General features: G+C 40.3%; 4 protein-coding genes across 4 annotated transcripts; 2 read left to right on the top strand and 2 right to left on the bottom strand.

Moving 5' to 3' along the window:
• Positions 1–472: 472 nt before the first annotated feature.
• Positions 473–10997, bottom strand: LOC121195849 (sorting nexin-18-like). Its single transcript, XM_041059535.1, has 4 exons — positions 9719–10997; positions 8952–9245; positions 7793–8175; positions 473–4382 (listed from the first exon to the last, which is right to left on the bottom strand). The coding sequence occupies exons 1-4, from the start codon at positions 10486–10488 to the stop codon at positions 4156–4158; spliced, it is 1674 nt and encodes a 557-aa protein (XP_040915469.1). The 5' UTR covers positions 10489–10997; the 3' UTR covers positions 473–4155.
• A 1815-nt stretch (positions 10998–12812) lies between these two features.
• On the top strand, positions 12813–13550 carry LOC121195124 (uncharacterized protein KIAA1958-like). Its single transcript, XM_041058383.1, has 3 exons — positions 12813–13112; positions 13310–13492; positions 13545–13550. The coding sequence occupies exons 1-3, from the start codon at positions 12813–12815 to the stop codon at positions 13548–13550; spliced, it is 489 nt and encodes a 162-aa protein (XP_040914317.1).
• Positions 13551–13576: 26 nt separating this feature from the next.
• LOC121195724 (coiled-coil domain-containing protein 106-like) lies at positions 13577–15221 on the top strand. Its single transcript, XM_041059365.1, has 4 exons — positions 13577–13799; positions 13981–14160; positions 14399–14590; positions 14729–15221. Exons 1-4 carry the CDS (start codon positions 13619–13621, stop codon positions 15034–15036), a joined length of 861 nt encoding a protein of 286 aa, XP_040915299.1. The 5' UTR covers positions 13577–13618; the 3' UTR covers positions 15037–15221.
• Positions 15222–23213: 7992 nt separating this feature from the next.
• Positions 23214–25526, bottom strand: LOC121195592 (SOSS complex subunit C-like). Its single transcript, XM_041059156.1, has 4 exons — positions 25201–25526; positions 24561–24657; positions 24179–24266; positions 23214–23750 (listed from the first exon to the last, which is right to left on the bottom strand). The coding sequence occupies exons 1-4, from the start codon at positions 25223–25225 to the stop codon at positions 23652–23654; spliced, it is 309 nt and encodes a 102-aa protein (XP_040915090.1). The 5' UTR covers positions 25226–25526; the 3' UTR covers positions 23214–23651.
• Between the last annotated feature and the right edge of the window lie 439 nt (positions 25527–25965).

Raw genomic sequence — 25965 nt, 5'->3', positions numbered from 1 at the left:
TGTGGTCATAACGTACATCTGCTCTGCTATGAACTTTTTGGAAAACAGGAAAACTACATTTGTTGAAGAAACTGTTCAGCTTTTTGTAGAAAATGTATGATGCCATTTCACTGAACCAACTTGAACCGAACACATCTTTGTTGTAGTGACAATCTGTTGACTGAATCTGTTATTTCATCTGTAAGACATTACCCAGCTACGTAGGAGGCATGAGGTATTTTACAGAGTAAACAGAGTCAGTTATAACTGCTTAGGCTGCTGTTAGTCATTTTCCTTTCGAGAATTTTTTTTGTGCACAAAGCTACTGTAATGGCGTGACATGAGAACTTGTTCGTTTATGCAAAAATACAAGTTTTGTCACCAACAGTGTTGTACCAATTCCCCAGAACACTGGTTTGAACATCTGTGGTCATGACGATAGCGTTATATTTTTGAAACAAAGAAGTGAAACAGACTGAGGTTTATTGCAGTTTATTGCACTTTGAGTTGGCTCAAATGTGAATTAGTAGTGTAACTGGTGTAGCTGACATCCCATACAATATTGTGACTTTTAACTGTAAAGAGTTGTGTTACTTTTTCAAACCTCTGTAAGTCAGCTAGTAGATCATAGTGTTGTTTGTACATGTGACTAAAGGTACTTCTAAGCTTCAAAGCTATTCTAAACTATCTTTTATAACATTTACTCATGCACAGGTGTCATTCATTATTCTGCACTTTTTTCTGTTTCTTTTATCTGATTCTGTTACAGCTCAAGGCTGCAAGCTCTCATGTAATTGTTTCTGATAGTCTACACAGTATTAACAATTTATAGTGAGATGTAAAGACATAGGTAACTTTCTCTGTTCTGGATCGACTTAAACACCTTTGTCACTTTCGACCCTTTTTATCTGTTTGCCATGCACTGTGAAAATTTTTATTTTTTAATAAAAGATATTTCTTAAAGACATTTGTGTGTTCAGCTCAAACACAAACATGCAGTGAACAATCAACAGAGATGTTGACAAATTACCCGAATGACCAGCCTGACCAAGAGGTACTACTACTACTTAATGCCCTAAGTACAGTGCTTGGAGACAACAATAGCAGAAGAGTTTTTTTTGTTTGTTTTTTTTCCCAAGAAGTGGAAAGACTATCTTTTAAAAACCCAGTTTTTGGAATGTAGAATAAAAATAATTGGTTAATTGAAAATGATAATCTATTGAAATGGTTACTGAAACACAGTGAAGGGGAAAAAAGCAAACAAAGAGCAGAGGAGAAAGAGGCAAGACTAAATAATGGAGGGCCTGCAGCTACAGTAACCTGACCTGCAGTCTGTGAACTCTGGTGTCCGATATCAGGGACTGGACCACTGCTGCCTCCACAGGAAAAACAAGTGATAACACGCTTCTCTTTGGGAAAACTGTCAACACACAGAATACAAAATATTTTTTTTTATACTGGCTGAACTTCACTATAAATATGTCATATTTCTGGAATAATTTGTACATAGATACACAAAGGATGGAGGAATGGCTTTTTAGCAACAAAGGGAGAAAGTGATTTTACAAAATGACCTGACATTCTTATGTGAATAAAACATGTTAGGCTCTTCTTCACTGCAGACAGATATCGACACTAGAGCTTAAACTTTATCAGAATGTCACTGCAGGGGGAAAGTCATTCATTTGGTACTGTCATGCTCTTTATGATGTTACATTTTGAGTTTTATTGTCTAACATAATAACAACCTTTTAAATGCATCATTGTGTTTGAAGTTTGTGATTTATTCTTGCACAATTAATTAATTATTCAGCATAACAATTAACAAAAAACAGAAGTTAGAAACATTATTAGTAGCTTGTGGGGTTGTTGTGATGTTGTGGGTTTGTTTTAGTAGCAGAAAAAGCAGCAGATCAGGATAGTGGCTTTTCTCTGATTTTGGTTAACAGTGTTTATGGCATTTACATGTGACAGCAAAAAAAAGAAAAAATAAAGAATATCCTTGAATATAAGTAAAATATTACTATTCATCAAAAGACAAAATGAAAGACACAAAACAGTCAAATGAGACTATAAGTTATATTTCAGGAAAACAGTCAACAGTAAGCCTGTGTGGAAATAAGCAGGCTGGTGATTCGGTTAAAGTAAATTTCCAGGAAAGAAATGTCAAGTCACACATGGAAGCGAAACACTAGAAATAATACTGTGAGAGAGAAAAAAAGCACTAGATACTGTAACATTTACAGTGTAAACCATTACAATGCATTCAGTTGATTATTTTAGTTATCAATGCTCAATTTTCTTCCTATTTCTTTCGGAAGAATATGAGGAACTCCTTAATATAATCAGCAGATGTGCTGATTATATTAAGGAGTTCCTCTGTGAATGATGCTCATTAAATCAGTACAGAATGTTTTCTGTTGAAAGTATTCAGAATATCAGCTTTCACTGAAAAGGTTTCTGTCTGCATAAATTCTGCAAACCACAGACAACACTGGTATCCTTTTACAGCACAAATACCATCATCAACTGGTGACCCACAGTCCTGTGAGCTTAATTTGGTCATTGATTGGTTTAAAAGAACATTTTGAAGTAGCAGGCTAGTATATAGAGTAACCTTAAAGCCACTATATGTAGACAACAAAATGTATGACTTTGGCATATCAAAAAAGGACACTTATGGTGGTAGAATATAGAACAATATCTGCCGCCAGTCCACCTTGGTAACACTGACATGAATGGGCTAGTAGCAAAACACTGTTTTCACCGTGATTGTCTAATTTTTATTACAAACAAATGTCCTCAGAAGAATTTGAAATGTGCTATAATCACATAGAAAGTCAACACAGAGTGGCTTTAAACAGGAAAACATGGGTTCAAAGCTTCCATTCCTGAAAGCGCTGAAGTGTCTTTACCCTGAGCCTGACCTCTGACCTCCCCAGACTGAGGGAAAGCAGAAAGACAGATGGTTTCAGTAAAACATCCCAAAGAAAAAAAAAAGACCTCTGGAGCTGCTTCTCAAAATAAGCAGACAGTCAATAAGAAAAATAAAACCAGTCTGAACTCAGTCCACTATTCTTTGAGGTCAGGCAAGGCACAAAGTAAAATGGAGAACAACATCGGTGTCCAAACTGTAATGTAGTAAAGATGTGACAGCATCCAAGTTGTGTGAAAGATGTTAGATTCTGTCCTTTCACCCCAGGAGTTTTAACAAGCATTCACAGTTGGCCTCAGGTGACTCCAACAACTCTAACGACTGTCCTCACAACAGCCAGGACCTCTAACGAACCAAGTAACACCTGGGACTCCCCACCACTCAGTTAGAACTGAAGAATTAAGACTCTTATACGAGAACCGAAACATCTTCAAGTATCTACAACCAAGTCCAGTTGCCCTTGATTCAACTTGTCTTGGACAACCATGACCTGGGCGACTGAGAATCTTCACAGACAGATATTAGACATCAGAAGTAGTTCAAATTTCAAGCTGTAATAAAAATCCAACTAATAAACTGAATTAGTGGAGTAGAATATGCCCACTTTGCTTCTTTTCATATTCACAAACAGTCACTTGCATACTGTAAAGTCCCATCAAAACAATACTGAGCAGGTAATTCAAGTAAAAACAATGACATACAGAGATAGATTCAATTTGTTGAGTCCAGTCTTTCAATCATTAGAAGATCCAGTTTAAGTGATTTAAGGGAGTTTCATCTCTACGTACATTTCTGTTGGGTTACCGTGTTCCTGGATGGAGGGTTTTCATGAAGCATTGAGGAAGGGTAGGAATGGAGAGATCACATGACCCTTTAACCGGGAAATGAGAGGCAGCCCCGTCATATTGAGAGCAGCTGTTTTTAATATCTGCGCAGTCCCACTGAGTTGCAAGACGTGCCTTAGCGTCAGCAAAATCCCTGTGACTGGTACATTCATCAGAGCTGTCCAGATAATAGAAGAAGTTGTCATTCCACAGTCCAGTGGCCTATATTTTTCTACAGAGTAGTATATTTCTTCCAACGCTCGTACCAGGCCCAGGATCCTTGACAACATAAGTCTAAGATGTTCTTCATTACTAAAGGACAAACCCATCAAACAACACTGTCTGCCTCCCTCTTCAGGCCTCTCTCCCACCCCCGCTTCTTTGAGGCCTTTTCTAGTGCAACTTCTCCCTCTTTTCCTACTGCTCATCATCATATCTCTGAAGAGCGTCCTCCAGCTTGGCTGTGATCTTCTGGAAGAAGCTGATCTGCTGACGGAGGTGATGCTGCATCTGGGAGCGGAAGTCCCGTACACGTGTGCGGTGGAAGTGTTGGATCTCCGCCAGCGTGGCGCAGGAAATAATGTTGCATCGGTCGTGGAGCTCACCTTCCTGCTTTGGACAATCTTTCACCTTGGTCAGCGCACCTGGAAGAGGACGGGGGGCATGAATCAAACCCTTGCAGTATCATATAGTTAACTGTATTGGTCAAGCCACAGACGGCAAAATTCAAAAAATAAATTATTATTGTTGTTTACATAATATTCCTGTTTTTAGCAGCTATTAAAGGACACTGGAAAATAAGCCTTTTCACTTCTAGTTGAGATTTAAATGAGAAAAGATCACTTTCGTTTCTGTGTATAAATAACATAATTTAAATCATGAAGGGTTTAAAATTGAATATAAAGGGCTTCAGCTGTTATTAATTTATTGTGCAGTATGGACAGCAAGCACAAACACATTTATGTTTTTTGAAACACTGTTGAAAGAAAGCCTCAATGACAGAGCATTCAGTCCCAGAAGCAAGCAGCTAGCCCACAAGTGATGCCAGGGATTTGGAAAGAGATTTAAAGGAAAGGGGACATGAAAAGGGCAAAATGTAGTTTTTTTAAGTTTTAAACCAAATGATATGCTAGTAAAACCTATGGTTAAAAAGATGCAAGAACAGACCATTTTTGACCTCCATCCAGTGTCTCCAGCTGACCTCAAATCTGCATTATATATATATATTTTTTTTTTCACAAATTAGCTGCTTATTGCATATTTTTTCCAGGTTTCCCAATGCCAAGCTGTGACTCAGAATGTCTAGTTTAGTGTGACTAAACTTTCAAGGGGGAAGTAGTACAATTAAGACAGACATAACTGATGAAAAATAGACGAAGAGGAACTCAGTGTGACGCTCTCTATAATAGCACCAGGTGGTCAGGCTGATTGCCTGATCTTGTCGACCTACTCTTTTTTTAGATTTCTCTCTTCATCTCACACACACATCGATAAAACACACGCCATACCGGCATAAGCACACTAGAGGACAGAAATGAACTTGGACTTTGCTCTCCTTGCTGCCAAGGTGATTACGGAGCTGTAATCTGAACTCTTGTACCGTTGACTGGTGGGAAACTTGTTCAGCTCTGTAACTATCTGAACCCCCTCACACACACTCGCACACACCCCTCCCCTCCTCTTCTTCTTCCTTCTTCAACCACCAGGAGGAAGGAGGAAAAGAGGGAGAAGAAAAGAGGAGGAGGGGAAACTAATCCTGAGACCGCTCCATTTTGCATTCCAGCAGTCCCAGGGCAACACAGTACAAGAGGCCCAGGAATCTCCGCTCATTCAAATCAGATGTAGCCTTTGGACCTCACAGACTGAACTAGGAAAGACGGATGATACTGTACAGGGACATTTAGGTCAACAAAGCTGGCTGGCCTAAGTGCCCAGCAGCTGTTTTTCTAGCTTTTATGCACTGCAGCATTGCCATGCTTTTGTAATGTGGTTGTTTTTGGAGACTGTATGATATAGATAGAAATTTGTGGAATGTAGAGCTGCTGAGAGAACAATGAAGGTCCATGTCTTTGAACATGGAAAACCTCTGGAGTCTAGTTTCCTTTGATGTGCTAAGTCAAAAGAGTGTAATCCAAAGTTTCATTTAGTTAGAAAAAAGCTGAGCATTCTCCCACTGAGGGCCCTTCACCAAATCAACTGTTATGGAAACTGTGACTAAACTGGCCAGCGTTTGTTAAAGGTAGTTATTTCACAACTATGACTGCAGTGCAGAGTCTGCATTGTGGGGATGTGTTCATGGGTGTTACTCAGCAGAAATTCCTATGACAGAAGTGATGGATTACTCATTCTGTGCTGTCATGTCTCAGTGTGGACTGAAATCTGGCCCAATGAAACTAATGATAAACTTGTCTATCACTGTGTTTGAAACCATTCAGTCACATTTTAATTACAATATATTTACTTTTTGACAGATTTCAATGAAATCTGGTAGACAGCTGGGCTAACAAATGATTAGCTTTTGGGGTGGATTCAAACATTTTCCATTTATTTTAGTTGGGATAAAAAAAATCTATTTTTGAAATAAAAAAGAAAATATTACCAGGAACTACATTTGCTTTCTCATAATGCAGTGGAAGCTAAGGTTTCCTGAAATGAAAACCACACTTTACCCAAAAATGATGACAGTGCTTTGTGTGAGATCCTATGAAGCAGAAATGATGCTATCGTGTCTTGTAAAATGGTTACTAATTCCCCTGAGGTCTGTTTGATTAGGTTTGGGTTCAGTTAAGATAAGGTAAAATTATTTTTAGTTTAAGTTGTGATAAGTCACTTTTGTAACGGTTTGGATAAAGTTTTCATTATGTTTCACTTAATTACAGTAATAATACAAATCAGCACAAATTTCCAATGACATCATGTTCCTCAGAGACACACACTGATATTAATTTCACGTTTTACATGAGTTTAAAAATCAGTTTAAAACTAGGCTTATTATTTGAAATTTAAATACTAGGAACAGTGTCTTTCAGTGTGACAGAAGTGAGGGAGATGTTTGTGTTGCCAGAAGTTTGTGCTCTTTGGGGGAAACAGAACAATGTGTTATTTGTCAATCAGAAAGTAGGTGAAGTCCTGTCAGTCACAGAGCCCATTGGGATTCAGGCTGTGTTTCCATAGTCCGGAGCTGTGATTGTATCTAGAGAACAGCCCTCAGCGGACTATAGAAACAGTGCCTCTAAGTTTGGCAAACGTCAGGACGATGTGTGCCAGGAGCAACTCCCTCCTCCCAACCTGCAGGGAACTAACAAGCTAACTCCACTGCAAGTCCTTTGTACACGTCTGTGTGAGTGTGTGTTTCTTTGTGTTTTCAAATGAGCGAGTACAGGCTCTCACAGTACCCAGAGTGTTACAATGGACTGGCCATGGGTTTCAGTTTTCGACCCAGATTGACACAGCAATTCAGTAAACGAAAACAGATGTTGCCCTTGGTTAGGAAACAGTCAGAATCTGGGTCTTTTGTGTTTTGTCTGCCTTTATATTGACATGATTAATAGACAGGGAGGCTGCTAGAAGCGCCATTAATTATTTTTTTAATGCAAGTTTAAATAAATAAATCTGTGTCTCTTGTTTCAGAGAAGATTACTGTCTGCTGCATGGGAACCGAGAGAGAGAGGTCTGGATTCAAACCCTTCATGTCTGCAGCCTTTCACTCTGCAGTGGCATCTCTGAGCAAGAGTCCTGATCACTCTGTCCCTGCCAGCTCCACTTGAAGCTAACCTCCCTAGCATACTTCTCCTGTGAAGAAAAGTGAAGAAAATGCTAGGTCCTGCACCTTATTACTTTCTTGCAAGCATGTTGAAGGGTTTTTGTCAGTGTGCAACTGCTTTCGCATACTTCTGTCATTGCATGCACACAACACTGCAAAAATTTTTCCCCCTAGGTTTTAACATGTAAATATAATCACTGTCACTCAGGCAACCTACTTTACATGTATTCTATATGGTGAACACTGTTCTGAATTTGGATCCCACATGAATATAACCACACTCTTTCCCACCTTTCTGTACATGGATGATGTCAGGAAAATTGGCCAGGTGTCCTCTGTAGAGGTCCAGCAGGTCAGAAATGGGATCCAGGTCCTGGCGTGGCTGCTCAGCAAAATACTCTCCTATTGCCTCGTAGGCCTCACCAGTGTAGGAAATGGCCTTGTTCAGGCCCACTGAGTAGGCCTGCTGGTCCAGCTCGAATGCCTGAGCCAGGAGTTTGAAAGACTGTCCCACTTTCTGGTATTCCTTCTTGAATCCTGACATCTGTTTGCGGGCAAACTCGTTGATGGAGGTGTTCACGACGACGATGTTCTCGTCCATCTTCTTGGTGAAGGTTTTGAAACCTTCGATTTTGCTCTCGACTTCCTGGAGGTCCAGAGGGACAGCAGGCGTGCTGAAGGAGGGATGTAAGAAAAACACAGTCATTTTAGGCCTTGTGGCTTTATTTTGAAAGTCCATTATGATTTTATTTTTAATTCATGCATTTTTATTTTTTTTATTACACAAACGTGTGAGCAGATTATTCCTCTGCCCTGGTTATCTCTCTTTCATTTTCAGCCACTCCCAATGATGAAAACCTTTAGTTATGCTACACTGAAACAAGGAAAACAGGGCCTTGCTAGAGGGCAAATACACCCGTTGCAAAACTATGTTGTAATCCAACACCACAATTTAGATTTTTACCTCTTTGACACACTAACAACAAAAATATAACACTCAACACGTAACAAGAGTTGACATTTTCAATTAAAAAGGCACGTATTATTTAGTGTTCTTATTGCTTGGTCCATCCACTGTATATTTGCATTTGCAACGTCTGCAATATTGTGTGATGATAATAGAGCCGTAAGAGTGATAAGACAGTTTTAGCAGCTGTCTTATCTGTTGTACAGCTGTTGTAGCAGCAGTGTATTCTGGTCTATTTTCTGCTGTTAATGGGGTATCTATCAGTTTACTTGTTGCATTATAGGCTGTGGGAGCCATGTAGAAAAAACACAGCTGTACACATCTGCTAAATTGAGCTTATTTAAACATAAGCAAGTCAAAAACAATACAAGATCACAGGTCAAAGGCTTTCCAGTGTTCACTCAATGCTTTTTATAAGTTTGTAATAAAAACAGACACAACACAAAACCCACAAACTCTGGAGCACATAACCCACAGTCCTACCTGATCGTGAGGAAGAAATTGGCCCCGACCAGCTCATCCCTCTCTGCCTTCCTCTTGCCCTGTTTCCAGGCCTTCTCATCTGCCCCGCATGTTAGGAAATGCTGGAAAACGTCACAACGCGCCAACACAGGGTGGCTGGTCATGTGGTTCATCCACCAGATCAGACCCTTCCTCCTCTTGGAGATGAAGTCTTCCTCGAAACGTCCAGTGGCCTGCTTCTCTGGCAGATGGGGAACCGAGATGACCGGGAAACGCTCCACAAGCCGGGCGTACAGCCAGTCGAAGTGTTTATACCTGCAGGGATGGAGGAAGAGGGGACAAGTGGGAGGATGAGAGGGTTGGGTAAGTGGGAATTAGGGAGATTAGGAGGTGAGGTAAATTTGCAGGAAAATGAAGCGAGAAAGCATGAAAAAGAAGGAGGAAAAGCAAACGCAGAACTTCTTCTCAGTGGGGTCAAGTGGAAACTGAAATTTAAGTGAGCAACTGTTGGTTTGAAATGACAGATTCACTGACAGGGAAACAATGTGAAAGGTGCAGAGTGAATCTTAGAGAGGAAAAAGGGGGGGATTTCTGAGGACTGCAGCAGGCAAAAGGCCACGGTCAACTCTGTTTTTGCTATTCTGTGGGAATAATTGTGGCCACAGGAAGAACCACAGAAACATTTATTTAAAGTGTATGGGGGCTGGAGGATCCGGTGAGGAAATAAGCCCCTAGAGAGGGAAGAGGAGGAGGAGAAGAAGGACAAGGAGAAGGACGAGTGCTGGTACCTGCGGTTGACTTGTACATTGGTGTGCGTCGGAGTCAGCCCATAGGACATGTAGCTCTTCATGCCTTTGAACTTGGTCTGCTTGGTGGGGTCATCAATGGTACATGTAAATGGGTATGGATCCTCTTGCCACTCTGGCCCATGCTTCCCCATCACCACACATATCCTGTCCCCATCCTTCACAAAAGCAGAGGCCTCCCCGAGCAGGAAGGCCTCCCCTCCGGACTTGACAAAGGTGGAGAACCTGTTGAGGTTCCTCCCCACCGTGGCCGAGCTCTTGGCCTGCTGCTGATGCTGTTGGGAGTTCCCACGTCGTGCAGGCAAGGAGGTGGTCACCGGGTACAAAGGGGGCGAGCTACCAAGACCCTGAGGCGCATCGGTAGCAGGAGAGCTGTCATCCCAGTCGTCGTCCCAGTCGTCATCGCTGCCCTGACTGGTGTGGAAGCTGCCTCCACCACTACCACCACTACCGGCCCCAAGTCCTCTCTGAGACGGGGAATCAGAGGATGTGAAGGAAGTCTGGGTCGGTGGCAAGGCTTTGGTTTTGGGTGAGGAGAAGCCGTTGTTGTTAGTGTTGGAGGTGATTTTGTCCCTGATGATTTCCACATAGGAGGCAGGGAAGAGGCCAGCCTCCCCCCTGCTGTTCTCCCCCTCCAGCCAGCCCTCCAGCTCCTCCTCGCTGAACAGAGTCACCAGCTCATTCTCTGTTATGGAGATCTCCCCTGGGTTTTCAGAGTGGAAGTCGTACAACACTCTGGCTCTCAACGCCATAATTTTAAGATTACTAATATTACTAGTGTCCTTTTCTGTGCCTGTGTCCTTTAATCCACTGCAAAGTTGCCTCAAGAACTTGCTATTTTTCCCCGGATTGAACCTTTAAGATCTTAATGGAACTTGAATGAGATTTAGATCACGCAGCGGCAGCAGAAAAAAAGGGATGTTTTCCCACTTATGTCAGAAGCAAACAGGCTTGTATCCGAGATCCGTGCATAAAAGAACAAGAACAGAAACACACAGGCTTGTACCCGACACCCACCTCCTCTCTCTCCGCTCCTCTCTGCGGGTTCAAATATCATTTGTTTCCATACAGAACTTAATCCAAGTCGGGAAATCTAGAGGAGACAGGCCTTGACGGGCGATTTTCTCTCCAAGAGAAGATGCCGGTAAAAGTTTCGAGTAGACGAACTGGCGAACCGACTGTGGGGCTGCTTTATTCCTCCAGATAAGTGCCGGGGGGAAAGTCCTGCTTTTTTTCCTCTCGCCGAGATGCTTGTAAGTTAAAGGCACCAGTCCTAACACGTAGTAGACGGGCTGAGTAATGGAGGGTGGAGCCAGGAGCAAGTTCAGTCAAGTCACTGAATTCATAAATGGAAAAAACCCACATAAACCCCATTTTTGGCTCCTGTTAAGCCCTGTTATGGCTCCGTTAGTCCTATATATGGATAATTTCTCAATTTTATATATATATATAATTTTAAGCTGTTTAAGTTTTGCATTTTTAAAATGAGGAATAAACGTAGTGTATTTCAAATTATAGGTAAATACAATGTTTTGTTGCAAAACATAAGCCCAAAATTATTATTCAAAGCAAAGTATTTTTATATGTATCAAAATACATTGTACATTGCATACAGTATTATAAATAAATGTCCCCACTTCTTCCTATAGAAGTTTATCATTGGTTGACAGTAACACAGTCCAAATCCAAAAAAGGGTCCAAAATCCTTAATGAACTTAATGATGCCCTCCAGACATGTTTTACAGAAAAATAAACCTTTCTGATGCAGTTTTTCAACAAAAAGGTTCAATAAGCTACTTTCAAATTCTTCTACTTACAATAAATATAATATTTTATTTTTTATTTTTTTATTTTGACAGCTGAACAGAAGAGGTCTCCTACCTCAGTCACATCACGTGTAAACTTGTAATATAATATAATATAATATAATATAAAAACATGGTTTGGCCACTAGAGGTCAGTGTTACATCGCACAGTGAAAAGAGCCAACAGTTCCTCCTCCTGTCCAGCTGCTGGCAGTAAAGCGACTTTCCCGTTGGCTTGTGGTGATGTTAAACCTTCCAGACAAAGAATGTTATAATTAAACAACTGCTGGGCATATGATATGATATTCATGTTGTTTCATCAAACGTTATTTCCGCCATAACGAGATTAATAGTCGCTCCAGTTTGTTGACACATATGAAAGGACAAAGGAGGACGATGTGATGATGTGAAACCTGCTTTGACTTCACAGCTGGAAGGTTTTACTTTGTGATAACAATAATAATAATAAAAAAGGTAAATAAGAGAAATGTTAGTGGGCTGCAGGGGCTTTGTTCTTGTGCCTGATGAGCTGGGCTTTGCCTGTGGATATTAGAGACAGGTCTGAAGATGCACAAGGTGTCTGTATGTCCTCGAGGATAGTCTGGTTGTAGTATACAGTGAAAGTTACAGCATGCACGATTCAGTCGTGCATGCACGTGCGTATACATGTACACGCTCATATAGATCAGTTATATAAAGCTGACCAATAATGGCTAAATTTGTAATATTGTGATATTAATCATTTTTTTCTTTTTTTTTTCAATATTTTTTTTCTCTTGCCTTTATTAATTACACCTTCACTTATATGTTCATCTACACGAAGTATTCTAAACTGAATTCAAGGATTCAGTATTCAGTAATGGAAGTACTAATATGCTACTGTTGCAGGGGTGGAATTACAAAAGTAATCACCCTTGAGATGATTTACTTCATCAGTGACTATATTTTTAATGAAAACATCTAAAAGAAGTTAAATTGGAATGTAATTGGATTTATAATAGTGACATCAATTTTAAAACGAGAAAACTTTCATGGCTATGTTAAGCTTTTGTCAAAATAAATTTAAAAATAAAAAAAAACATAGATGTCCTGGTTCTGATAAACCTGCAAGTTCAGCAGAATCATCTCGATACCTGGGTGTACAAATGACATCATCTGACCTGATGTCAGCTGGGCAAGAAACAGATGTAAATACCCATTTGAGACTGAACATACAGTGAGTGTCAAACAGCTGTAGACACTTTCTCCTCTGTCTGCTGTAGGTTTCTAACATGTCCGACCTGGTTCAGACCACCTCTGACAGCCTGTGCAAACTCGTCCGCTGGGCTCACAGCCACGGCACCATCTGCAACCTCATCCCCAGCCTGCAGCACCTCGCCAGGAGCTCTTTTGTTAACGTATTGACGCCAGAACCTGGTCCCCATGGAAGCACGGTCCCTGTAGCCGTTTGGGGCTGTGGTGCCGGACACGCCTACCACTGGCCCCTCAGTGACCATAGCAACAGCTGTGGAGGCTCGGCGCATACCAGCCAGGGACAGGAGAAGTTTGTTGCAGGGCGTCCGTCCAATAAGGTAAAGCAGAAACCATCCTGTTTCAACAGAAAATACATCACGATGTTCTTCAAATGCAGTCAGGGCCCTTGTCTAAACATTTTGAGACCTTAATGCTCGAAAAGCACTTCTCAATCAACCTACAATTCATTTTATGTCAAATGAAAAATCTCTTATGTTAGTTTTCTCCTCTGTCCTCTCTTTATCTCACCTCTCAGGTGGCAGTGAGGACGTCATGTGACCTCTCCTGCAGCGAAGCCGCATCAGAGGTGGAGGAGTTCAGCAGCCAGCTGTTTGACATTGCTGGATGTGACTCTTCAGCCACAGACGAGGATGCGGACTACGAGCCCCGCCCATCCAGAAAAAGAGGCGGTGCGCCAGGAGCAGTGGCGGGGAAGAAGGTCAAGCAGGAAGTGACCGTAGCAGAGGATTATCACACTGTTGCTAGCACAGGGCTAGCAGAGACAGACACTATCAATCTTTTACAGGCTTGTCAAGCAACAAATACACACTCTCAATTCACTCACATGCTGTTACCCAGTGAGCCCCTCCCACCCGGCACTCAGCCCCAGCACAGACAGAAACTGGGGTGTGAGGGGTCAGAGGACCCAGAGATGGGGCTGCTGTGTGGAGGCAGCTGCACGAGAGGGACCACAGACCAGGCCGAGAGATGCAGCTCTGTCACAGAGACTACGGAGAAGACTGCAGGTAGAGCTTTGTAATCAGGCTTGGAAAAACATGTACTGACTGCATCAGATGTGACTGAATCAAAGCTGATATTATATATATGCAGAAAACTAATTCTTACCCTGTGTGTGTGTTTGCATCTAATTGTCTGGCTTCCTTTTGCTTACTGCTGTATTTGTGTGTTTTCTTTGTGCATTTCAAGCTGCAGGCGGCCAGAGTGAGCTGGAGAAGCTGCGAGCGTTACTTTGTGCAGAACGCAGCCGTAACCAGCAGATGACAGAGATGATCTCCAGTCTGAAGCAGGACAAAGAGCTGCTACAGCACGAACTCACTAAGAAAGCCGAACTCATCTGTGACTTCCTGCAGGACAAGCTGCGGCCAGGTGGAGTTTGGTTTGAAAAATCCCCCAGAGTGAATTTAGTGACTACACCAAATTGCAGTACTTTCAAAATAATAGCTATAGCAGTTTGTTGGAACAATAAAACCTGATCTGTTTTTTTATGGCATCTTTCATGCAAAATTGCCACACACAATAGTGATAAAAAAAAAAAAGACAAATGATTTTCCATGAACTCAAATTATAATCCTGTAGCTAACTGCAGCTCTGTTTTTGTTTCTAGAGAAGAGGTGGCCTCGTTGTTCTACTCAGATGGACCCGGGTAGTTCACACATGACCTCTTCTGACGACGTGGCAGGGTTTGATTCGCCAACACTGTTTGACTCATTCGAGGAAATGGAGCTTCACCCACTGGAGCACCACCGGGCCCTGAAGAGCAAAAGGAGCCGGGAAGGAGAGAACACCAGAGTTAGGAGTGAGGATGTAACACCTCAAACCACTGTCATACCGTGGTTATAAGGACCCACAGAGTATAATGAGTGGTTGTTCATTCATATTGTACTAATATGCTGATGTGTCTCATTGAACCTTTCCTTGTATCTGTCCTCTCCAGTGAAAAATGTGGTGGGTGTGATAGCCCGCTACATGGCCGCCCTCCAGGAGTTTCGGCGCAGCGTCTCCATGAAGGTGGCCTTTGACCGGGTTGGAGTAGACCGCAACACAATCTCCCGTACGGCGGCCATAGCCGAGCTCAGCCTGGCCGCTCCAGAGGTGTTCCACGCTTTGGCACCGTGGGACGAGAAAGAGGAGACGCTGGCACATTACGCTCACCGCTGTCGCCAGGCGATGGATGACACCATTAAGGCCAAGATCAAAATGATGAAGGCAAAGGGAGAACTGCTGCCAATAGTGTCAAAATGATGAACAGTTACAGATATTGTACGGACTGAATCGGAGGCCTACAGTGCTCAGCTCTTGTGCAAATGAAAAGAAAATCCAACACATACATAAAACATGTTTTACAGTCTCATGTACTTCTGATCATATCATGTGGCCACATCTTTGCTGCTGTGAGTGTAGAAGCACTGTAGCTCTTTCTTCCTCCTGTCCAGTGGATTTCTTCTTGTATAGTTGTGAAACGTACGTGAAAAAATCGTGACTGTGGAAAGAATAAGCTCATTGTAACCACTGTTTTATACTGCAGCTCTGAATTCATTATAACAAAGTTCCAGTGTGGTTCATTTCCATTGCAGCATCATGAAACAATCTGTAATGGTCACTCAAACCACTTAATAATGAAGTGGTTTACAGTGAATTGTCTGATCAGTGAGAGGCTGGTTGAATGTTTTTTTTTTTTTGTGCATGGTAATATACAGTATTTTTTTGTTGTGTGCTGTTTTGTGTGTTTTACAATAAACCACTATGTTTCAGTCTTGTTACCTTGCTCTGACAGACAGGCATCATGTTGGACCTGTGTCACTTGTGAACAAACATCATAGAAACTGTCTTTTCCTGACTGTTAGCTGATGTTACCTCGGTAAAAATCTGTAGCATTGTCAGTAAAAAAAAAGTAGGCAATGTGTAGGCATCATTTAAATATTTTATTCAGCTGCATAGAACTATATTTACTCATTTTATATACTGCAAGGTGTTTTGTGTAAATGCTAATAGTTTGTTTATTTTTATCTATATTAATTTACTCGTAAAATACAAATCAAAAATCCTTACAACTCAAACGTCCTCACAACAACAGTAATCTGTTAAAAATGTCTTAGTGTGAGCATACACACATGCACACACCGGTACTGGTAACGATCCTTTGCGGCACTACTAATGCAGGCTGTATCCTCAAAGGTCGGAAATATCACACTAATAATTACATCAGTTAAACAAAACACCCAGTTAAAACACAATTCAGCCAAGTCACGACCTTATGTGAGACACTGGATTCTTTCATTGGCTATCTTAAATTCACATCACATGAATTAAAACAAAGAAGGAGCATTTACAAGTCTTCTTGGCTGAAAGTAGCCGTTGAACACAATAGAAATCACTCACCTATACAGATATGATATGCATCAGTGTTGGAAAGAAAGAGCTACAGGTCAGTGTGGTGTTTTTCTGTATGGCCCAGTCATTATTTCATCTGCCAGTGTTGTTGGCTAATCATTAGTAAATGTGGAGTCAAGGGAGCTTTTTTTTTTTTAGACCCATGCTGATAATTGACTTTTATATGAATTCATTTAAACACATTTTTATTAAAAAAAATCATTTATTTTATCGAATTAAATTTAACTTTGAACAGGAATATTGCAACAGCAAACAGGCTAATGGGTTTCATGTGTGAAGCACAGACGTAGTCACTTGTAAATGAGATGTTCTAACATGTAGTCGCTCTACTCTTCCATCTGTTGACACTTTCCTATGAGCAGCCAGTAGGAACGTCATTAATATGCTGAGCATCCCCCACATCCATGTGATGCGGAATCAGGCTGGTGTGTGATGGTGTATCTGAGAAGAGTGACAAGAGAGAATTAAAGAGCTTCACTGGATCTTTCAGCTGAGTATCTGACAGATAATCTGACTGACCGTCCACAAGGTTTAGATGCTCAGAATAGTTGAGTCTCCCTGTTTAGGTGAAGATAAGACTCCAACGAGCTGAGCAGGTTCAACTGTCTGTGGAAACTTCAGAGAAAAAGTGAGCACAGTGATGGATGAAAAAAAACAACTGAATATTGCCACTAGACTCTCCTGAAGCTCTTTACCTACAAGCAAAAACCAAGCAAAGCACAGTCACAAAGCTTCATTTACCACATGAGCTACAAATTTCTGCTTATATGCTTTAATGAGTTTGTCTGTGTTGAACAATGTAATAGAAGGAAAAAGCTTTAGGAGGGTCTGGCCCTCCCTAACCCTAACCCTGTGACAGTGTTCCATTCAAACATGCTTCCTGTTGTTCATCTGACAATCTAGTTCAACCACCTACAAAATAAGAGTCTAAAGCTTCTGGTAATTTCTTTCAACTACTCGTCAGTGAACATACTGAGATAGAACCAAATAAAAAATAAATTAGTATCAATAATTATGATGTATTTTTCACTAAAACATGTATACAAAAGTGAAAAGATATTTGAATGGAATAGTGTCTCCAGACCCTCTTAAAGCTCTTTTCCCTTTTTTTTTTAAATTTATTTTTTATATAAACTCACCACAAAAGAGAAAAATAAAACATGGACAAAGCTTATAAAAGTACTTCAGTAAGAAACCTGAAGTTACTTTCCTTACCAAAATACTTATTACAAGCACTTACAAACACTACTAATCAGTCTATCAGTCAAATCACAGCTACTAATACTATTTACAGTACCACAGACTGCTGCTGATTAAGGTCTTTTAAGATTTAGATGATTTTTTGGATTGCTAATTGTTTTAGCTTTTTTTTTTATTGTTCATTAACTGTTTAACAAGTTAATAAACAACTAATTTCTTCGAACTGTTTTACTGTTGTACTGCTACTATTAGCTGTATTACTGCCACTAATTAATATATAGAAGGAAAGGTCTGTAAGAGGGTCTGGCCCTCCCTAACCCTAACCCTGTGACAGTGTTCCATTCAAATACATGTCTCCTATTGTTCATTCTGCAATGTTTCTATCCAGTTCTTCATAATTCAATATATTTAGACATAACCAAATCATTCTGATATTACTCAAACATTTTGAGACTATAGGTTTAGACAATACTTTTCACATCTTCTGAAGACAATGTGTGCACTACAGCAAAAAGAAAGGATTTAAATGGAACAATGTCTCCAGACCCTCTTACAGCTCTTTCCTTCTTCTACACAATCATTACCACAAGTTCACCACAAAAAGAGATAAAAACAGTGTTGTTACTTACACAACTACCAAAGTATTATTAAAGTTGCTACAAATAAAGCTACAACTGCTCCTACTGATGAATTCATTAATTGGGTTGTATTGTACCATGTTCACCTCTGCTGAACACTTTATAATAGGTCTTTAGGAAGGTCTACCCCACCCTAACCCAAACCCTCTGACAATGTTCCATCCAAACATTTTCTTCCTAATCTTCATATTGAAATGTTAAGATTCAAACATGTTGCATTGTTTATTCGTCTGTCAGCTAGGACAGTAAGGAATAATAACTTTAAAACTGTGCACTCCTGACCTCCTAGTGGCTGGAGTCAGTGTGACATGCTCTCACATACACCTTCTAATGCATGTTTTAACTTATTCATCATTTAATAAATGTTATAATTTTAAACATTAAAGGAAAATGGGAAATTTATCAAACAAAGAAATCTTAATATAAACTAAAAACAAGATGATAAAAAACTAAAAAAAAAAAATAAAAAAAAAGAAGAACATGTTGGGATGGAATATTGTCTGTAGACCCTCCTAAAGCCTTTTACCTAAAAGTTATGCCAATTTGGTCTCAATAGACAGAATTATTAAATTTAGAAATGTTTTAAATTCTTAGCTAAATACTTTGGTATGTTCTGAATTAACTAAAACTCTAAGAGTTAAACTTACACACTAAAGAGAGCAGAAAGTTATCTATACACTAAAAAGAGTACAACAATCTATTTACTAACATGCAATTTTTTTTAAGGAAAGTGTAGAATAAAAAAAGAGTTAAACCTTATCTAAATATTAAAGGAAGTAAAAACTGTGTGTGTGTGTGTGTGTGTGTGTGTGTGTGTGTGTGTGTGTGTGGTGTGTGGTGTGTGTGTGTGTGTGTGTGTGTGTGTGTGTGTGTGTGTGTGTGTGTGTGTTACTCTCTGGCCGGATAGTTGCTGGAGGCTCACATCTCCGGGCTGTATGGAGAGGCACCTAACCAGGACATCAAAAAGTCCTCAATCGCATCAAAGGCTGAGGCATGGAGACCACCAGGCTGCAGGACGACTCTGGGCTGGATCATTTTACAGAGACAGAGAGAGAGAGTGGAGGAGAAGGAAGGTCAGACTGGATCAGCTACACCCTTCAGACTGCTGCAGTAGAGTGGGACAAATGTGTGTGGTGACCACTGAGCTAGGATAAAATGCTTCTGACCAATACAAAGACAGGAGGCAGGTGAAAACCAACGCTGGTCTATACATTTAGAGCACTGACCTCTTGCTGGACAGCGTCCGGTATGGCCCGTGGAGCAGAGGTGGAGGGCAGGGGGCTGGGGCTCCAGCCTAACAGGACAGCAGGAGTCTCACGGCGTCTTCTCGCCGGAGGCTCCCAGAGGGGCTCTGGAGCTGGCCTCCTCCTGCGTACAGCAGTCTGTTAGAGAGATGGACAAAGCCAGAAAGTCAAGGACCGGGTCAAACTACTTCACTTAAAGTCCTCTCAGACTGCTGCTGTAACATCAGTGGATTCAACACGAAGCTCTGAGGAAAAAGAACAGAGGCGCTGTTACAGGCAGCAACTGTTTAGAACGACAAATACTGACTCGTTAGATCGCGAGATGAGACAGAGTGAGGTTTACCACCACGAACAAACAGTGACCTGCTACAGCCCACTCCACAAAGCCCCCACTCACAGCAACAACGAAGGAAATCACACAAGTAACACTCCAGCACACAACTCCAGTCCACACTTCCACCATCCTCAGCTCTCATACAACCACTCCCACTGGTCTCTGAACAGCAGCGACACATCAAACTTACTGATCACTTAGCATAATGCATCGACCGAGGCCCAACCAAACGCACGCTCAGCACAGCCGTTCAGCATCATCCGGGCAGCGCATGAAGACCTGCAGGAGGACAAACAGTCAGTGGGACGACTGTCTGCAGTACAACCAGAGAAACTGAAGACAGGTGTTACTGCTGCTCCCAGCAGAGGGACAGGACTTTACAGGCAAAACTAAGGAACTTGGGGATATGATGATGATGATGATGACTGGCAGCCATAGCATCAGTGGACAAGACCAAGTTAAACTGACAGGATGTCATTCTCCTGTGGGCAGAAGTCTGATATGTCTGACCTACACATCAGAGAAGCCTCATCCAGAGGGATGGAGGTGGGAGACATTGCCAGACTGGAACTTTTTACTAATATCTCCACTGACTCCCTTCAAACTAAATGCAAATACACTGTTTCATGTATAGTAACAAAGATGTATTTTTTCCATTAATCCCTCACAGTTCACCTTCAGTAGTGACCATCTGTCCATAATTAAGTCAAACTAGAAACAAATTTGAAATCAAAAGGCCACTGATGCACCACAGTTTTATGCCATGTGCTGAGGTTAATACCAAGTACGCTCATTTAAAAACATTAAGTATTAAAACACTAAATTAAACTAAAGATAATATTCAAAATCATATTTCAAATCAGAACAAGCTCATAACAAATCTAACAGGATACACATTTTTGCTCAAACAGTAAAAGAAAGGAGTCTTACCCTGCTGGTGCCGGTGCTCCTGGGGGACCAGTAGCTGTGGTCATGGAGGTGAGAAGGTAGATCACACATCTGGAAGCATTAACACCGAGTTTAGGATGGGGGCTCTGCTTAACTCAACACAACTATGTTTGGCTCAACACTCAATAAACATGTTACTCCCTTCAACCTGCTGAGCTCACTGATGTTTCCCTTCATTAGAAAAGCATTTTTCTACTCTGTGTAAATGTCACTTTCTTTTTTCTTTCCTAATTTATCTACTTAGTTCTTTCTTCACTGCTGTAATATCACATTAAAACCTTACAGTACAGAAACAACAACATAAAAAGTGATCACTTATACACTGGCCAATAAAATAATGAATGTGGGCTTCATCTTAAGAAAAAAGTCAGGCTCAAAGTGGAAAATACTGAATCTTCAAAATCAATAACTTACAGAAGGTGGAGCATGAATGCAAACCTGTGCAATATACAAGATTTGATTTTTCCCTAAAAGTTTAAACAAGTTAACACTGAATCTGTTTGCTTTAAAAGCAGCAGGGTTACTTCTGTCTTAACATTTCAGTCCAACCAAAGACTTTAATGTTTTATTAAACACGTTACTGCACAAAATGGACGCTGTATTAAAGTCTAGAATGTTCGACGCCTCACTAAATTCAGTCGAGGCTTCGAGAAAAACGGCTTGAAAAATTAATTTAAATCATATTTAACTCATTTTATTCTCACTTTTTCTACGATAAAAAAATGTCACTAGGTTGCACTGAAATGGGTGAGTCGTTTTTTTCAAGCTAGCTTGCTTACTTTTGCAGAAATTGTCGAATGAAGTCTTTCTCCTCCAAAGTCTCGGAGTGAAATGAAGAACGAGTCTTTTGAATTTAGAGGCTCTCCATAGCGACCACCTGCATACGTCAGCGCCAAGGCCAAGAGCCTAATCCTACCTGGACTCATTAAAGTAATAAAGAGAACGTGTGAAAGTCCCAATATAAATAGCATAAAAACTTAGTGAAGCAAGTTTCCACAGCTCTGAACATGTGCTCTTCGAAAGTTTATTATCATTGCATTTTTCTCTGCCGTTACCAAAACTCAAATGCCATTTTAAAACCATATTTAAAAGAATATCAACAGGAATGAAAATTGGTAACAGGAATGAGTACAGTGGGTACGGAACGTATTCAGATCCCCTTAAATTTTCACTCTTTGTGAATTGTTGAAATTTTTGCAGATTTATTAAAAAAGAAAAACTGAAATATCACACAGCCATAAGTATTCAGACCCTTTGCTGTGACCCTCATATATTTAACTCAGGTGCTGTCCATTTCTTCTGATCATCCTTGAGATGGTTCTACACCTTCATTTTAGTCCAGCTGTGTTTGATTATACTGATTGGACTTGATTAGGAAGGCCACACACCTGTCTATATACGACCTTACAGCTCACATGCATGTGAGAGCAAATGAGAATGATGAGGTCAAAGGAACTGCCTGAAGAGCTCAGAGACAGAATTGTGGCGTACCCACTGTGTGAGTGTGTTATGTGAGTGTGTGTGATCTGTTTATGTCAAACCCATTGCACTACTGAGCAACATGAAGAACGTCGTATTTATTTATTTATTATTATTTGAGTAACAGAAATGAGGGTAACAGCAATGAATTTTTAGCATAAAATTAGCAATTGTGTGAAATCTAGCCACTTAGCATCTATGCTAGTAGCTTGAGCACATGAAGCACATTCTTAAGATTTAACTGAATATTTTACTTTTGATATCAACAAATATTGTCTTAGAGATAATTTAGGTAACAGGACTGAGTTTTTAGATTGACTGTCTCTGACACAGCTAATATATCATTAAATTTAAGGAAAAATAAATGAGATAGCTTACTTTTGGTCTTCCCGTGACTTGCAGAAGACCCAAATGATGTTACTTCCTACAGAACCTGTCACTGGTTGAATGTTCCAAAATTTTCAGGGAGGAGGGGGGGTTGTGTTTGGGTAACAGCAATAAGTGAAAACCTGCTAAAATATGAATTTTAACCAAAATATAATGACGTTCTCGTAAAACTTTTGTTTTACAAGTGTAGAGATAGAATATGGAATCACACTTGAATGCAAAAAAAAAAAAAAAAAAAGATTTTGGAAGGATTTTGTTCATGATGCACTGTGGTAAAGTGTAATGTTTGGCTGTGGGGACAGGCAAGAAATGCTATGTATCAGTGTTTTAGATGCCTTTTTAAAATATTTAAAAAATATGTATCTAATTTCTACAATGATTCATGTGTATGGTGTTTTGTATAATAATAAAATATCAGTTGTATTATATTATTACCTGTGTTTATACATTTAATATACAATAATATGCTGGGGACAGAAATGTCACTCTTTTGGCGGAATTGCCCATTAACAGAGAGCATTGTGAAGTTTTAAAAACATGCTTTTGTTCTCTGGCATGGCTTAAAAAATATCCAATGTAAGGCATTTAAGTGGAGCCTGTGGGTCCTCTGGATATGGATCATTTTCAAACGTGGATTTGAGGTCAAGGCACAAAAAACAGACATGAGGAAAAAAAGGAACCCAACAAAAAACACTATAATGTGAAATCACTGTAATACACAGTCACAGACTATGTATTTAGGGATTATGCACTATTTTTTTATATTGGCAAAAAAAAAGCTTGAGTTATATATACAACTGAATGTAACACTTTTATTATCCAAACTTCAATACAAATCAATTACAAATGTAAAAACCTGACAAAATGTACATTTTACGGAAAGCCGTGTGTTAGGCAACAGAGCCGGATAACATTTACAGTATTTCTCTGGAGTCTGTCCTTCAGCCCCTGGAGGGCCTGACAGGATGTTTCATAGCGATCGGGACATCTGTATCCCAACTGTTTTGAAAGCTCTCCTAAAATCAGCAGCCAGCATGTTAGTCTGGAAAATGTAAAGGAAAAAAAAGAAAAAAAAAGATGGATTCACTTCCCCCTGAGATTGTTTACAACATGACAAACAACTGCCCATTAATCACAGACTTAAAAGAGGAAATCGGGAAAGACACATATTTGTGCACATATTGTGCTTCAAAGCTTTATCTTGGGCAGAATGGAGGGAGGTTGGGGGTGAAAAGGTCATGTATCGGGCTCCAGGCGAGGAAGGACGGGAAGGATGAGGTTTCCAAATGAGGAGTCCTGAGTGATGAAGAAGCCCGATGAGTGTGTATGTGCGTGCTGCAAGAGAAGACACAGTTTGGCGAAGGTTTGTGTTACTGTAGCCGAATGAGGAGTTACACAATTGAGAGTAACAAAATCAAACTACCAGCACCTCTTAAGCTCACTAATTAACACTGAATCTCTTGTTTGTTTAATCTGTACAAATGTTTTTATGCTAAAAAAACATTTGTACAGATTACACAGTTAGTGTAGGACAAAAAAAAGTTTTCACATTCTGGTTTTATTGTATAAGATGTCTTATGTTGCTATGACACATCACATTTCCTGAATAACAGTGTGTGTGCCATTATGATTTGAATAAGACCACATAATAATCATGAATAATAATGAATATGGCTAAGTTAAGCACTGGTTATTTTTTCTATTAACAGTAGTAGTGTGACAAACATTTCATGAAGTTGCATGTGCATTTCTGTGTATCTCACCTGCAGGGCGGCCTTCTGCTGAGCAGCAATGTGCTGCTGCTCTGCATTGTCCCTGTACTCCTTCAGACTCGGCCTGGACAGTGAGATGCTACAGGATGTGAGGGCAAAGAGATGTTTATTATATTAATGTGTTCATATCAGCTATGTTACCTGTTGGAAAACCCTGTACAATGACACTAGTGTGATGTCCTCTGTTAAAGCACGATGCACTGATGGTGTGGCTGACTCCTGAGTCCCAGTTTTGATCATTTGAAATTTAGAATACTCATTATTTGGCATAACTATATCAGTAGTTAGTTTCCCCTTTTAAAAGGTTCCTGCAGGACTGAGATTTTAAAAAAAAACCCTCCTGTCATCCTACATGGCTGTATGCTGTCCATACCTGGCTCCAGGAGTGTTCATGGACTGATTCTGCATCAGCCGCCTCCTCTCCTTCTCCAGCTCAGCCAGGATCGCCACCCGTGTTTTGTTTGGGAAGGCTAGATGGATTTTATAAAAATGAGATGAGGAAGAAATGAATGAATCACAGGACAACAGGTATCAGCTGACATCATTTATCTCATGTAAGGTCATACATCATTTTGTGTAAATACACTTGATAGCGTTGAGAAAGAAATTAGTATTAAACCAGTGACAAATTCAAGAAAAGATCAGTGAATCAGTAGTTAACTGCTGATTAGTTTAGACCAGAAAATGAGCACTGATGCCCACTTTTGAGAGACTTTGAGATGAATAGACCTAAACTGTAGTTTTATCCACTGTTTTTTTTTTTTTTTTATTAACTATAATTTGCTTTCAGGCATCAAATGCTGAAAACACTCAGATGAGGTGAGAGCATAGACTGGGTGAAAGCTTGTAAAATGAGGCTCAAAGTTGAGAGAGGAGCTACAGAGGCTGTGATGCCTTCGGGGGAATACAGAATTTGTAGATCCGCCCCTGGAGTCAGGAGCGGATACAGACTGACTGATAAAGACAAAGAACTTCGATGCCGGTGTCGTTCAGTTAAAAACAAAAATAATTACCTTGTCCTGGAGGATTAGCAGCCATGTCGGCGAAGGCAGCAAGACGCTGGCGAAGATAACACACTACGGAGCGGTTTCTGCTGAGTTTTATTTGTTTGTGTTTCCTTCCGCACGGCTAATGTCACGCTGGTGGATGTTAACGGACAACGATAAAAGCTCCTATGGATGATGAATGTGACTGAAACTGGGGCTGGATAAATAACACCGTGCTTTCTTTTGTTCAGCACTGTTAACAGTGGCTTAAAGTTTAAAATAAAGATAAAACTCTCGCTTATGTGCGGACGGTCCGTCGCATTTTACCTCTTGTTACCGTGTACCGGTGTTTCGGTTGGACAGGTTAGATAGGAGTTAAAAAGACAATATCTCACTCTGCTCCTTTTTCCGGTAGTCAAGGACTTCACTAACATCATGAAAGTATACTACCTTAAAATAACTTAGATGTACATTACGAGCTATGTAATTCAATCAGAATGTCACATTAATGCTCACTTATTTTCAGTCCAGTTGCTATGAGAATTAATCTCCCTAAAATAATAAATCTTTTTCTCAAAATTTAAAACAATTTTACCACTGACAACTACCTACAATAGTAGTTTGACAGATTTTTGCTTTTTGTTCGGGATTTTAACCACATCTCGTGGTCTTCTTCAGGAGATGGAGTTTACAATGAGTTATCTCAAATGAAGTCTATCTTCCAATCATGGCTTGTGGTTGAAAGCTCCAGAAAAAAAAACTAGTAAGTAGACCTTGAGTTAGAAATTTAAG

Source organism: Toxotes jaculatrix, chromosome 16, assembly GCF_017976425.1.
Source record: "Toxotes jaculatrix isolate fToxJac2 chromosome 16, fToxJac2.pri, whole genome shotgun sequence".
Lineage (NCBI taxonomy): Eukaryota > Metazoa > Chordata > Actinopteri > Toxotidae > Toxotes > Toxotes jaculatrix.
This window is presented reverse-complemented; position numbering and strand designations above follow the sequence as displayed.